Source organism: Oncorhynchus tshawytscha, linkage group LG11 (assembly GCF_018296145.1).
Source record: "Oncorhynchus tshawytscha isolate Ot180627B linkage group LG11, Otsh_v2.0, whole genome shotgun sequence".
Lineage (NCBI taxonomy): Eukaryota > Metazoa > Chordata > Actinopteri > Salmoniformes > Salmonidae > Oncorhynchus > Oncorhynchus tshawytscha.
In genome coordinates this window covers 3,029,380-3,045,193 of record NC_056439.1, presented here as the reverse complement: position 1 = coordinate 3,045,193, position 15,814 = coordinate 3,029,380, and the positions used below count along the sequence as shown (strand labels likewise).

Sequence of the window (15,814 nt, the reverse complement as noted above, 5' to 3'; positions counted from 1 at the left end):
CTCTGCAGGATGTTTCAAGGATGGGGTCGAACAACGCAGCACGGGAGGCAATCTGTGTGCGGGAGATCTTCACCTCCTACTTCTACGAAGAGGGTGCTGTTCCCTGGCAACACCATAGACTACACTAAGCACAACCAAATGCTCATCCACATTGAAATTAGAGTATTCTTCCATTTACTTAGCTATGTCAACTGCAGTTGTTCAATTCCCAGTTTCTCTCCTTTTGCATTCTACTTCTCAGGTGAGGGTGCTGTTCAGTGATGGGTGATGTCTGTACAAAAACAAAACAGGCTCATTTAAGAGTCACCCATATTGAAAAAATGTAGAACAATTAGACACCCTACAGTGGGGCAAAAAAGTATTTAGTCAGCCACCAATTGTGCAAGATCTCCCACTTAAAAAAATGAGAGAGGCTTGTAATTTTCATCATAGGTACACTTCAACTATGACAGACAAAATGAGAAAAGAAAATCCAGAAAATCACATTGTAGGATTTTTAATGAATTTATTTGCAAATTATGGTGGAAAATAAGTATTTGGTCATCTACAAACAAGCAAGATTTCTGGCTCTCACAGACCTGTAACCTCTTCTTTAAGAGGCTCCTCTGTCCTCCACTCGTTACCTGTATTAATGGCACACTTTTTTTTGATTGCCCCACCAAGATTTACATGCTAAAATCGCCACTGAACTCACAGCTAAAAAATATTAGGAAAGCAATCCAATGTTATTTGTTGCCTAGACTTTACTGCAAATGACACTCAAGTCCAGAGAAAAAAACAATACACTAACAATACACTAATATTGCAGTTAGCCATGCCTTTATAATAGAATGCTTGTGACCACACACATTCAAATATTGCACTTGGGGGAAAAAAAGATCTTAAAGTAGAAATAGAATGAAACAAAGTGCACAAGGCTATGTGTGCAAAAATAACGTTCACTGAGTAAAAACTAAAAGAATCCCCCCTCACTCACACACAACTGTATATCAAGTTCAACACAACAAAAGCAATAGCTTTGAGCTACACTGCGCGTTATTACATTGTACACTTGCTGCCTGTGGACATCTGTTCTACAATGTGCCAGCAGCAGAGCATGAAACCCTTTGTTGGCATAATTGATCTCATTCAGGTAGGGAGTACACCTGGCATACCCCTTTAAATCTACCGTATTGAAAAAGTGAGAAAGAGGGAAAGTGTGTGGTGTTCCTTTCACCTCTATAGTGGCATCCAGCTTAAGCCAGGCATCCCTGATAAAGTACTCTGCAGCCACTTAGTGTGGACACCAGGTGAGACCACACACACAGATTCCTGTTGAACACTATCTTTAACTACATTATTTTCTCAATAACTACCATATTTTCTCTCCTCCCTTCTCCCTAAATCCTCTAGGTTATCAAATCAAATGTTATTGGTCACATACACTGTTTTAGAAGATGTTATTGCGGGTGTAAGCAAAATTATTGTATTCCTAGCTCCAACAGTGCAGTAGTATCTAATAATTCACAACAATACACACAAATCTAGGATGAGCAATGTCTGAGTGGCATTGCCTTGAATACAGTAGCATATAATACAGTATATATATATATATATATATATATATATATATATATATATATGAAATGAGTGAAGCAGTATGTAAACATTATTAAAGTGACTAGTGTTCCATTATTAAAGTGGCCAGTGATTCCATGTCTATCTATATAGGGCTGCAGGATCTAAGGTGCAGGGTTGAGAAACAGGGTGGTACCCGGCTAGTGATGGCTATTTAACAGTCTGATGGCATTGAGATAGAAGCTGTTTTTCAGTCTCTCGGTCCCAGCTTTGATGCCCCTGCACTGACCTCGCCTTCTGGATGATAGGTGAACAGGCCATGGCTCGGAGAGACTATATATTTCAGCTATGTCGGTGAACCCCCCCCTGCATCTGAACTGGCTGACACATAGAGGGCATGACTGACTTAGTCGGGTCAACAGGAAGTGTTATTAAAGTGATTTATTATTAACTGAGATACAGATAGAGATGTAGTTGTCCCAGAGTTAATGATCCAAGGTCAGTTTTGCATTTCACCTACTGATGATTATGAGGACTGACAATGTTAGAATAAAAAGAGAACAAGGCTTAATCTTTCTCTCCATCTGTCTCTCGTCTGCAGGTATGTTTTGATGTGAAAGAGGATGCCAACCCCCAGTCCCGTCATTGCCATCTCACCCGCTACTAAGATAACCTTCGGGCCAGCTGGGGTTCCAATGCTGTTAGGAGACACCACTAGAGACACTATTATGTAATTGTGATGAACTGAGAGAATATTATGGTTGCACTGTGATTCATTAATCATATGCTGTCTTCCTTGCCCCTCTGTTCTTACCTCTTTCCCTTTCTGTGTTTTACACTCTCTCACACCTCTCTACCTACCTCGTCTTTCTTCCTCTGTTTATATAATGCACACCAGATGTGCATTTAAGTACAGATTGAACTTGTATTTATAATATCATATTACAATTCTAACATTTGTAATGCATGTATTTATAACACTTGGATAATGAATTTCTTTCAATGAAGCGTTTCACATTCTCTACTGGTTGAAATTAAGTCTCTCATTTGATGAAATGCAACACCTATCCTGTGTCCTTAGATCAATGCAGATGAAGGGAATTAGATATTGAGATGAACCGGTTTTAGAGTATTTACATGATGCATAGGAAGTGTAGTGTACAGTGTTTTAAATTCTGTTTATGTATATATGAATTACAAATCAGCCTTTAATGACTTAAATCATGTTTCTAGTCTATTGCATAGTTACAATGTGTAACCTGGTCGTAGCTGTAAATGAGAACTTGTTCTCAACTGGCCTACCTGGTTAAATAAAGGTCAAAAAATAAATAAAAATAATTAAAAAACATTGATCTACCTTGGCAAATAAAGGTGCAGTTCAGGTATGAATGTATGTGAGACATTCTTTTTGTCAGATGTGTGCGTACTGGTAGCGAAGTCAGGTGCAGGAGAGCAGAGATTTGTGAACAGGTGCACACTTTATTTAGCAAAAGTGAAAAACGCACAAAGCAGTCATAAGAATAATGTTTAACAATAAACATCTTTGTGAAAAATAACATGGAAAAAACAAGCCAGTCTGGCGCGTCAACAATACACACGAACACAAACTATCTCACACAAAGACATGATGGGGAACATAGGAATAAATACATGTAGATTGATTGGGGAATGAAAACCCCCAATCAATTAACTAACATATTCTTCTCAACAGTACATTTTTTGCATGACTCGTTACGACGTTATAATTACTTACATTTGCTTCCATCCTGCACTATTACCTACCGCTGGCCAATCGGATGGCTCAGACTACCGTGTCTGCAGTAATTAAGCAGGCATAAAAGAAAGATACAGCAAAGTTGATACTGTGAGATTTCAAAACGTTTAAAACCATGACTAGAGAGAGACTGTCAACGAATAGGGCAAAGAGCTTCTGTTTTTATGAGTGAGTTCATGTTTAAGTTCTTACTCAGCACTGTCAACACTTTTATAACCCATAAAATGCCCGTTCTTCCTATTTCCACTCAGCTCTACAACAAGCACTGCAGCAGTAATGAATGAGGAGGAAAGTGTATCTATAGTCTTGCATTGTTGTTATTATTAGTGGCTTGGGTCTTTTTCAATAGAGAAATATTTCACTTTCTCTGTTCATAAGAGTAACAACATGGATTTGTGAATGAGGCAGAAATAATGCGGTGCGACTCGAGCCTCCCCATCAGCTGGAAGATGGTGTTCCTTTTTGGTCAGTGTCTGTGGAGGAAAGGGAGAGCCGAGGGATGTTGAGAGGCGGACCCTCAGATAGGCGGACCATTAGATACAGACACCATCAGCCCAGTAAAAATAAAAATAAAAAGCAAATGATTTAAATGTATGCTCACTCAGCTGTGCCTCACAACTAATATAACAATGGATCTATAACCAGTGTGATCATATAGCCCACCTCAAATTTTGAAATATAATTTAAAAAAATGGCCTGAACAACAATGCATTGGCAGGGCAATTCAAGCAAAGCCAATATGCAGTGATAATGTATTGGGCCTATAGCTTACTGCACATTCCTCATTGCTACAGTACTGTTTTTAATTGGTTAATGTTGCATATGCTTACGGTTTGTAAAAAAATATCTGAGTGGTAGATCTCGGCTTGCATTTTGACTCAGAAAAGGATAGTGACCACTGTTCTAGAGTTTTCCCTGTTAACACTATCAACGTTTCCCTTTACAAGGCAATATTAGACCATTTCAATGCAACAATACAGAAACAAAACAAACTATGATCAAATAGCCACAGTAGCCTACTTGGCCACTGTTAAAACTGTAACTTAAAGCGGGTACAGCCTCAGTGTTCACAGCTCTGGAAGTTACACAGAATTTTCACAACGTTCAGGTTTGCGCTCAGCAGACCTGACATTTGCTCAGTGACAAAAAATATTAAAGGGAACATTGCTTATAAACACACAACACTCACGAACAAACACATGCAAAACACACCCACGCACACACCCACAACCTGTTTAGGGAAACTTCAGCCAAACCACAGTTATTACTCTACCACCCATATCATTTCCATCAATAAAAATCACACAATTTATTCAGAGCCTAAAAGAAAATAGAAAATGCATCAACAGAGATTGCCATCTGCTATCCACTAGCTAGCACAGTCCAAGCTCCCTACTGGCCAGCATAGTTTAAGCTCGCCACTGGCCAGCACAGTCCACACTCTCCACTCACCAGCACAGTCCACGCTCTCCACTCACCAGCACAGTCCACGCTCTCCACTCACCAGCACAGTCCACGCTCTCCACTGGCCAGCATAGTCCACGCTCTCCACTCACCAGCACAGTCCATGCTCTCCACTGGCCAGCACAGTCCAAGCTCTCCACTCACCAGCACAGTCCAAGCTCTCCACTCACCAGCACAGTCCACGCTCTCCACTGGCCAGCACAGTCCAAGCTCTCCACTCACCAGCACAGTCCACGCTCTCCACTCACCAGCACAGTCCACGCTCTCCACTGGCCAGCACAGTCCAAGCTCTCCACTCACCAGCACAGTCCAAGCTCTCCACTGGGGAAAATGGAATAATGGATGCCTTAACCATCTTATGGCCAATTATGGATGGCTTTATTAAAGGGATACTTCAGGATTTTGGCAATGAAGCCCTTTATCTCTACTTCCCTAGAGTCAGAAGAACTTGTGAATATTTGTATGTGTCCTCCTGCATCCCTTTAAGCAGTTCAATTTATGGAAATGGAAGGGAGGATTAGCGATGTGTATAGAGGGGGAGTTGTGTGTGTGCGAGTGTGTAGGGGGGAGTCATTTGCAATGCACGTCCATGCAGCCAAGGTCAGAGACTGCCAGCGGGCAAGGGGGAGTCAGCTGAGAATATAGGCCCAATGTGTGTGTGCTATCCAGTGATACAGCTCCCTGCTCTCTCTGCATAGGTACCCCCCTCCCGTCATGTATTTATTTCTCTTTATATAATCTCCTCGCCTTGAGGCCGCCATGTGCAGATTGTGCGTGTGTCTGTGTGTGTGTTTCTATCTGTGTGTGTGTGTATCTGTGTGTGTGTGTCTGTGTGTGTGTTCAAGGCACAGTAATAGGAGACGGCAAGGGCACACAGTCACTCTGTCTCTGTATGGTGATTATATTTTGATTAAAATGAATGTACTGTACATATCCATTATTCAATGCCCTCCGCCTCCACAGACTGTATATTATACAGAACAATGGGACCCTAGTATATGGAGTCAGCTATAATGATATAATAGAATGTAGGGATGGCAGCAGTGTCTGTAATATATGAATGAGAGTTTATTGTATTGTACTCATTGACGCTTCGCTAAGCCCCACCCCCAGGGGTGAAAGTAGATTTAATGTCTTACCTGTACGTGTGCGCACCCATTTTTTTATGCAAAAAAATGACAGGTTAACCTACTCTGCTGACACCGACAAACAGATCAACAAAAACAATGTTGTCTGATCCATATGATAGGCCTACAAAAAGGAGAGACACAAATACAATATGATGTCCATCTAACCTGGAGGAGGAAGTGATTGTCCAAAAACAAACAAAAGTGGCACTGACCCAATGGCAGACAGTGAATATGCAGACTCAACGGGGATATGGTCGATGTTATCTGCTGGTGCCAATAAGATATGCGACTGTTCGCTTAGTTAAGTTAAGAATGTTGATATCTAAAAGATAGACTGGAGTCTTTTCATTGTCATCTCTTTACAGCAATAGCCATTTACTTTCCAAACAGTTCTTCTGCGATTGTCTTTTTAAATATTGCGATATGCTTGGCTGGGTCTCTCTGCTTTTCACTGACGGTAGCAACTCAACAATCATCTATTTCGTATTCGCAGCGAGTGCTGCCCAAATTGCAAGCCTTTAAAACAATCCGCAGCTATTTTTTTTTAAAGCTAATTATCCTCTGTGGCCAAATCATGCTTTCTGTTTTAGTGGCCTATATTGAATGATTTTATTTATTTATGTATAGACAGGAGTTAGCAAATCATTTTGGCAATTTAATTCAATTTACTTTAGGGAAAGCTTCCCATTGCCTTATGGACACGCCGCCTATGCTTTTTAATGTGGCATAAACACAACCAGTCATGATGTTTTCATCTGATTGTCAAACAATCACTTAACAAAGGCGCTCCTGTTGGCTACCCACGCACATTCGTCCACTCAGAAACTCATTTCAGCATCCAAACCCCAACAGTGCACTGTGTACCCGCAATTTCATGAATGCAAAGAGGCATCTGTTACAAAACACCTACGTGTATTGTGATGACATTCTGCAATTGTCATTAGGCTTACACTTGTAGCCTGAACTGATGCATGTCCACGCCACTCATCTCCGCCTTGGCGCCGAGCGTCTTGGCCACCCATCTCCGCCTTGACAAAATGTAAGTGTTCTCCTCAAACCACAACGCAATTTCGATTGCATAACACCCGGTTTCCAGTCAATTCGCTAATTTATCATGCAGCTGAGAAGCAGTAATGTTAAAACACTGTGTAATAGCCTATAGGCTTACGTTTTACCGGCACGGCTTACCCCCACTAATTATTTAACCGGGATACCGTATCGGACCGTCTTACTTTCCCCTCTGTCCACCTCCCTTGGTTACTGTTACAATCTTGGACAACATTTTCCTGGGAAACCCAATTCCCCCAATAACCACTGGCGAAATCCCCCCACAATGATAACAAAATTTAATACACAATGAAATTAAACACAGACTACCCTTTGGTAATCAGGAAACTCTAGGGTATGATGTGGTGGACTGTCAACTGCTTCTCGTGAACCTGGTAAAATTATGTTTGTAGTGTAGCTAGCCACTGATTGGCTCTGAATTCAATGTGAGCATGTAGCCAAATCTACAATCAATTTGGAGCAAACTAGTGCTCTGAAATCGTATCCTGATGTCGACCTCAGATGGGAGTTAATATGGCTAACTTAGCTAGCTAACATACATTTCGAGAAAACAAGTTATATTAAGTGGTTAGCTAGGTAGCGTTAGCAATGTTTGGTGGTCAATTATACTGAGAGCTAGCTAACCCCCTGAGCTATCAAACAATGTAACAAAAGTATAATTTTGGATTAAAAAAATACCCGCTCTGCATTTCAAAAATCACAGTAGCAAGTACTCCTGATGCACGGCTTCATTATTAAGCCGTTTCATTATTAAGCCACTGCCCACTGGCTTTCATTCATTTCAAACATGAGCTTGTCCGAGTGTATCATACTCAACCATACTGCTATCCATTGGAGCACTGTGATTGGTTGCCCAGAATTCTGGGGAGGGGCTTAGCGAAGGTTAAATTGAGTCGACTATGGTGATACAGTACGTATGTAAAGGATATTATGATGATAGTGTTGTTGCTGTTAGGCCAGTAGGTGGCGATATGACATCAGATATAGACAGAGAGATAGGTCAGAGTGCAGGTCATGTCATGATCTGAATGTGGAGAAGGGAAGTGCGTGTGTGTATGTGTCGGGTGTGTGGGGGTTGGGGGGGGTGTAGATTTAACAAGATTAATGCCCATCGAACAGCGTTGTGACAAAGTTAAATTATCAGGTTTAATTTAGTTCTGATGTGCTAGGACCGATTGACACTCACACACACGCACACACACACGCACACGCACAGAGTATGAAAAAAAGAAGACGCAAAATGTGCCTTCTCAATGGATCAGTCATTTCACAATGAGCTTTGTTCCAGATAGAGGAACTGCTTTCATCTGATAACAGGCGCTAAGATCTATATTAAGGCATCTTAGAGGAGCACACTTCACACATACCAATGTGTTAGTGCTGAATGTGCCAGGCAAGCTGGCAGGCAGGCAGGCAGGGGGAGGCAGACAGGAAGGAAGGCAGAAATGGATGGAGGGAAGGCAGGCAGGCAGGCAGGGGGAGGCAGACAGGAAGGAAGGCAGAAATGGATGGAGGGAAGGCAGGCAGGCATGCAGGCAGGCAGGGATGGAGGCAGGAAGGCAGACAGGGGCAGGCAGGCCTGTAGCCCTATGTGGCGCCACCAGTAGAAAGGCAGGAAGGATTTATTGAAAGCCTGTGGAATCCTGTATCTCCTCTGCACCTAGCAGTAGAGCCTCATTACCAGTCCATCACATGTTTGTCTCTTCCTCTCTCTCTCTCTTTCTCTCTCTCTTCTGGAATGGAGAGGCGATTGTGAAAAATCATAGTTGCCCCATTTTGTCTAACTCTCCCACTCTTTTTAATTTATTGGTGCAGTAGTAATCTCATTTAAACTGTAATCATTTCAGTGTACCCGCCCCATGTTCACATTACCAAACAGCATTGTGGGTATTATCTTGGTTGAACAGAATCTCTCTCCCATAGCCAAACATGACAGATGGAGGCAGTTTGGGAAAATGTTACATTGCATGAGCATCATCCTTCTGCATTCATTCCCTTAATGAATCTCAATTTAGCACCGCTTTGACTGGGACACCTGTGGTAATAGGACACACACACACACACACACACACATTGAAAGTTTAGGATGATGGAGCTGAGATGAGAAAGCAATGTGGGAGGGTTAAAGGTCTGGTTTATCAGTGCAACAAAATGGAGCAAGGGAGGCCTGGCTGGGAGTCTGGCTGTGTGAGTTGTGCTGTCTGGCTCCAGAGAGGATTCATGGATTCATGCCTGGTAAGGGGGTGCATGCTGGGCCTCTGGGCCTATAGGGGAGCATACAAGTCTGGGCAGCCTACTGTGAGCTGCCCTGGGCCAAGTCCTTAGAGTCTGGAGGAGTAGGAAGCAGCAGCAGCCTGGGGGGATAGTCTGGGAACAGGGAGAGGGTTTGTTGGAAGGTAGGAGGGCTGTCGGTCTGCCTTTCTGTCTGTCTGGGTTTAGGATAAGAAGAGGACCATTGAGTGTGGAGAGCTTAGCCTCAGGCTATAGGCAGAGAGGTGGGAGATTTGGATAAAGGGAACCAGGAATGAGAGCTGGTGTTATAGAATTTAAATTAGGTAAAGGTTCAGATCCAGGGGTGCACGGCATTGAGCTGCCGGTGTTTTGGGCAAGTTGCGGTGGAGGTGGGGGAAGGATATTTGGTTGTCCTGGGAAAGGTCTAGATACGAGAAGGGAGGGAGCCGCTAGTCAAGGGAAAACAGCACCCTGACAGCTGGATTTCTGAGTAGGGGGCACAGAATGTGGATAAGCACACATGCACCCCCCCACCCCTATATTTACCATCTCAGCATTTACACAGTTTAACCCCTGATGATGCCGTTGCCCTTGAAGAGGACAGGTGATGATTTGCTTCATTAATAAACCATACTGTATCTCTATGTAAATGGAGGGGGTGTAAAATGCCAACCGCTCCCTGTGACCTGGGATAAGAGTATCTGCTGACTGGGTAAAGCTATGTCTGCGTCCAAAACGGCACCCTATTCCCTATTCAGTATACTACTTTTGACCAGAGGCCCTTAGGGGAATAGGGTGCCGTTTGGGACACAGACCAGAGGTAACACCCATTGGATCATCCTGTTCTGCCTTCACGTCAGTGGGGCTTTCATCTATTCTAGGGGACCTCTACCTACGTACCTCTGTAGATCTGTGAGCGATCGCCAGTCGGAGCCTGATGCGTTAAAGAGATCAAAAAAAGGGGTTGGTTCAGATGTGTATCTTTAACAGCAAGTGCTTACCTAGGATAGGATAGGAGGAACTCTTATCTCCCCGAGGGATAAAATGACACAGATCACAGACCTCGATCACAAAGATATTTGAGGGTGTAAAGAGTGACTAACTGGACAGCTTGCCAGACATCGTGAGTCATTTCTGGTGGTCTAAAAGAGAGGTTAGCGGGTTCCTTTAAGCATTTATTGCATACACAGTAATAGCAGCAAGCAAAAAGTCCCTAGCAGGGGAACGAGAGAGTGAGCCAGAGGAGTCAGTCACAGTGAAGAGTAGAGGATGTTACAGCCCAGTGACTGCTGTGCTGCTCCCAATCCCCTATTCTCTATCACCGTCTCACACATTTCACCCCCAACTGGCGACGCAGCCAAGGCATTAAGCCTAGGATTAATTTAGAGGGATATATGAAGAGGGCCTGGCAGAGGAAATTAGCTTTCTAGCTTTCTCACCTGCCCTCCTTGCTGCCTGGCTGTGCCACTGTTCTCGTAACTGACGGGGAAATGATTCAGCCATGCGGCTTGTAGCAGGCTGGTGTCGTGTGTCATAAATTAGGCTGCGTTTACACAGGCAGCCCAATTCTGATCTTTTGACCAATCACGTCAGCTCTTTCACATCACATCTTTTTCAGAGTTGATTACCTAGGATAGGATAGGAGGAACTCTTATCTCCCCGAGGGATAAAATGGCCTTAGACACAGATCACAGACCTCGATCACAAAGATATTTGAGGGTGTCAAGAGTGGTCAAAAGCCCAATTAGTTAAACAAATATCAGAATTGGGCTGCCTGTCTATGACACATATAAGGTGGTTGATAGGTGTGTGTGTGTGTGTGTGTGTGTGTGTGTGTGTGTGTGTGCGTGCGTGCGTGCGTGCGTGCGTCTATGACTGCGTGCACATGCGTATCTGTGTACTCACTCATAGGGATCACTTGTGTCGGGGCCCTGGAGCTCTGGAGGGATGGGGATGCGTTTGTAGTACATCTCCCAGTCGAAGGCTCCCCTCATGGCATCCCCAGCCTGGGCTTCATATCCAAAGTGGTTATGGTCGATCACGTCAATCATAGGGCACACGATGGTCTTGGGGTTCTGGGCAATCTGGTCTTTATGCGGGACAGAACAACAGAGAGAAAGAGTGTGAGCATGTATCAATCACCATACCCTGCTGTTTTTTCTTTCTTTCTTTCCTTTTCTATCTCTTGTTTTTCTCTCTCTCCATTTCTCTGAAGTACACATAGGGAGTGGAACCAGGGCAATTGCTTTTGTTCCCTTGGACCTCTCTCCCTCTGTCCCCTTCTACCGCTTCCTCCCTCCTCTCCCCTTATGTGGAGGTCTCTGGGCAGCTCTGCTCCTCCGACAGCGAGTCACTGGACGATTAGAAACAATTACAGCGTTTCAAAGTAGGTTGGCTCCGTGGAGGCCTGGGAGCCAACCTCGATGTGTCTGTTTGCCGTGTGTGTGTGACTGAGCTGAGCAACGATAAGCCGCCCCAGATCTGTCACACCCCGCCCACCTCTCTCTTCTGTGGGCCGTGTGTGCTGGACCATGGAGAGAAGGGGAGCAGAGGCCCAACACCACAGCACTGAGACTAATGGGGAGTGACTGTACAGTATTGTACATTGACACACCTTACTATCAATACTGTAGCCTGGTCCCAGATCTGTTTGTGGTCCAATGGCTATTGCTATGCCATGGGGTTCAGTACTGGTAGCCTGGTCCCAGATCTGCTTATGGCCAACTGCTATAAAATCATTGTCATGCAGCATGGCGAAGAGTAACACACCTTGAAATGGTGGCGGGTTTCTCACACGGTTAAGATGTAATTTAATTGGCATATGGAAGGCTGTACAAACAGTAACTACCCAGCTATAAGCCCCCCCCCCCCATACAGAACATACAGAAACTATTGACTTGAATCAGTTGGTGTTTATGTGCAGGTCTCTATAATATTCATCTAGTGTGCTTACTGTGACACAATCCTTTGTTTTATTCCCTTACATTTCTAGCGCTGCGGCTATGTAGGCAAAATGTGAATACCCACGACACCATCTTACTGGGCCTGCATGGATACATTTCAAACAAAGGAAAGAGAGAACGAGAGAGAGAGAGAGAGCTCCCAATTGTACTGAAATATAAATGAACAAAAAGGCAAATAACAAGAGGCAAATGGGAAGGGAACTCTCAAGAGCTCATTAAACGAGAAGGGACTGCATTTCAAATGTAGCAGTCAGGTGAAAAATAAAACTGGAATGTAATCCACCCAGTTGCCATGCCCACACTTCCTTATCGTATAGGTTTGTTACACATAGCGAAAGAGCGGTTAATTCAAAAGTTGTTCCGTTCGTTATGTGGGTTATACATTATGTCCTTTGATCAAGGTAAGATCCAAGGTTTGTAGGAGATCCAAGGAGAGAGGAAGCATTAGATTCAGAGAGCAGTGATAAAACCTGGCCTGTTAATTAGAATGGTGTGGTGTTGGAGTCTTAGATCTACAGAGAGAGAGAGAGAGAGGTTGAAATAAGAGAGAAAGAAAGAAAGATAAACAGCAAATCCCTGTATTCCACTGATCTGATATCAGAGCCCGGCAGGATGATTGCATGTGTCACCGTGCCTGTGGATGGCCTGGGGTTCACTGCGGTATCTCCTCCACTCTATTCATGCATGCGAGCCCCACAGCACAGCATGGCCTCCCTCCTCCGCTTCACGCCCCACATTACATCAGCCTCGCAAATGACACCCTATTCCCTTTATAGTGCACTACTTTTGACGAGGGCCCATAGGAAAGTAGTGCACCATAAAGGGAATAGGGTGCCATTTGGGACGCATACCTCATCAGCCCCGCTCCGTTCTGCTCTCTGACAGGCAGGCGGCTCCATTCCAACCAATTAAAGAACCCCATACTGCGAGTCCTCTTTCTCCGTTAGCCAAAAGACAATGGGGCCATGTCGTGGAATGGTGGTGGTGGTGTGGCTATTATCTACTATTATTATTATCATAGGGACCTGGGCGTACATATCTATCATACCTTTCATGGGAATCCCAGTCCCTGTGTGATTGAGTACAGTAATGGCTGTAATCACTTCACATCCATTTATTTTGTGCTGGGAGAAGGCTATTATCAGGAAGTTTCCCTAGTCTCCCTAATGTTGCAGTAACATACTATGCTGGTATGTAAAGAACAGCACACCTGTTCACAGGCTACACGTGATGCGACAGCCCAGGAGGCAGTTTTCCTCTGCTTAGGGTTGCACCCCTGGAGCGGCGCGTGGGGAACGTGCATTGAACATGGATTCAGGCTGCGCCACTCTTTTATCAAACAAACTACAGAAACGGAGAGATATTTCCTTTGTGAAACTGACAGATATAGAAGAGTGAGATAAGCCAGTTTTCTTATGGAGATTTTAACCTTCTTACTCTCTCACATGTTCTCTAGCTCGACCCGTCCCCCTTTCTTTCGCTCTCCTGACCCAAACTTCTCCCCGGCGCCACTCTCTTCTTACAGAGAAAAAAGACGACTAAAAGATGCACCTTCTCCGCCCCACTTTGCCCGACCTCTTCTCCCCCCGCTTTCCTTTCCTGCTCACTCCTCTCCTGGCCCAAATCTCTCCCGATCGAAGCTTTTTTTTGTGTTATCTTTACCTGCAGCTATGCTCTGAGACTCCGTTCCAGTCGACTCACCGAACAGGGGGGACTACACTTTGTGTGGCTGGTCCACACGCGCGCGTACACACACACACACACACACACACACACACACACACACACACACACATACACACACACACACTCACCAAGCAGGGGGGGCAGCCAGTTGACGTTGGCCTCACAGTGAGAGTCCAAGAAGGTGAGGACTTCTCCCGTGGCCACCGAGGCCCCCAGCAGACGGGTACGGATCAGACCCTCCCTCTTCTTGGTCCGAACGATGCGCACCTTGGGGAACCGGGCCATGTACTCCTCCAGACGGCCCTTCAGGTGCTCTGGGAAGGAGAGGAAGAGAGAGAAAAGGTTAGAATGAAATCCATCCCTATACAGTACATTCCTCAAAGATCATCTATTCAAAGAGAGAAAGAGAGATGGGAGAGTGTTATAAAAGGATATCCATCCCTATACATTATTTTGTACATGGGTTATGATCACCTCTGTCACACACAGAGAGAGAGAGGAGGAGAGAGATTTATAATCATATATATTTTATTTATATTTTTTATTTATCCTTTATTTAACTAGGCAAGTCAGTTAAGAACAAATTCTCATTTACAATGACGGCCTACCCCCGGCCACACCCAGACGACGCTGGGCCAATTGTGCCCCGCCCAAAGGGACTCCCAATCACGGCCGGATGTGATACAGCCTGGATTCGGGGCGGCAGGTAGCCTAGTGGTTAGAGTGTTGGACTAGTAACCGAATGGTTGCAAGATCGAACCCCCCAGCTGACAAGGTAAAAAATCTGTCGTCCTGCCCCTGAACCAGACAGTTAACCCACTGTTCCTAGGCTGTCATTGAAAATAAGAATTTGTTCTTAACTGACTTGCCTAGTTAAAAAAAAAACAATCGAACCAGGGGCAGTAATGACGCCTCTGGCACTGAGATGCAGTGCCTTAGACCGCTATAAGAGGATAATGGCATTCCACAAATGTATCCCTATAACGTATACCATGTAGCCATATGACCATGCCTTATACAGTAGGAGTTAAGATCACAGTTGTGTCACAGGGAGAAAGGAGAGGTAGGAGAAAGGAGAGAGCGAGAGAGAGGAGAAAGGAGAGAGAGAGAGGCGAGAAGAGGAAGGGGTGGTGATGTTAGCTCCCGGCTGCTCATCAGCTCAAGCTATCTCCAGGCCACTGATGGGGCTGATTATTCTGGATGTGCCTGAGCAGGGTGGGTCACCAATCAGCTAGTCGTGCCGGAGAGACACTTATGTCATCATTACTAGAGACGGGAGGGGATGACACTCTAGGTAGATTACACAGACCAAGGAGGTGTCAGATGGTACATTATGAAATACAGAGGTAGAGAGAGGGAAAGAGAGAAACAATCAGTGTTGCTCTTTTCCTTGAAACAGGAGGTAATTCAGGGTATTTGAATTGAAAGGAGAGGGGAGAGAGAGAGAGAGAGAGAGAGAGAGAGAAGGAGAGGAGTGACAGAGAGAAAAGGGGATACAGAAAAGTAAGAGAGAAAGAGATGGAAAGAACGAAAGAGGGAGAGAGGGGTAAGAGGGAAAAACAGAAAAGTAAGAGAGAAAGAGATGGAAAGAACGAAAGAGGGAGAAAGGGGTAAGAGGGAAAAACAGAAAAGTAAGAGAGAAAGAGATGGAAAGAATGAAAGAGGGAGAGAGGGGTAAGAGGGAAAAACAGAAAAGTAAGAGAGAAAGAGATGGAAAGAACAAAAGAGGGAGAGAGGGGTAAGAGGGAAAAACAGAAAAGTAAGAGAGAAAGAGATGGAAAGAACAAAAGAGGGAGAGAGGGGTAAGAGGGAAAAACAGAAAAGTAAGAGAGAAAGAGATGGAAAGAAAGAAAGAGGGAGAGAGGGGTAAGAGGGAAAAACAGAAAAGTAAGAGAGAAAGAGATGGAAAGAACAAAAGAGGGAGAGAGGGGTAAGAGGGA

General features: G+C 44.4%; 1 protein-coding gene across 2 annotated transcripts in view; it reads right to left on the bottom strand.

The window, feature by feature from the left end:
• The window catches only part of LOC112261305 (polypeptide N-acetylgalactosaminyltransferase-like 6), a 270,276-nt gene that overhangs the window by 30,856 nt on the left and 223,606 nt on the right, over positions 1-15,814 (bottom strand). For both annotated transcript variants that reach the window (XM_024436568.2, XM_042329689.1), the window contains exons 6-7: positions 14,003-14,188; positions 11,131-11,314 (exon numbers count right to left, since the gene is read on the bottom strand). In XM_024436568.2, coding sequence (XP_024292336.2) covers positions 11,131-11,314; positions 14,003-14,188 — 370 coding nt within the window. The remainder of the gene's footprint in view (positions 1-11,130; positions 11,315-14,002; positions 14,189-15,814) is intronic.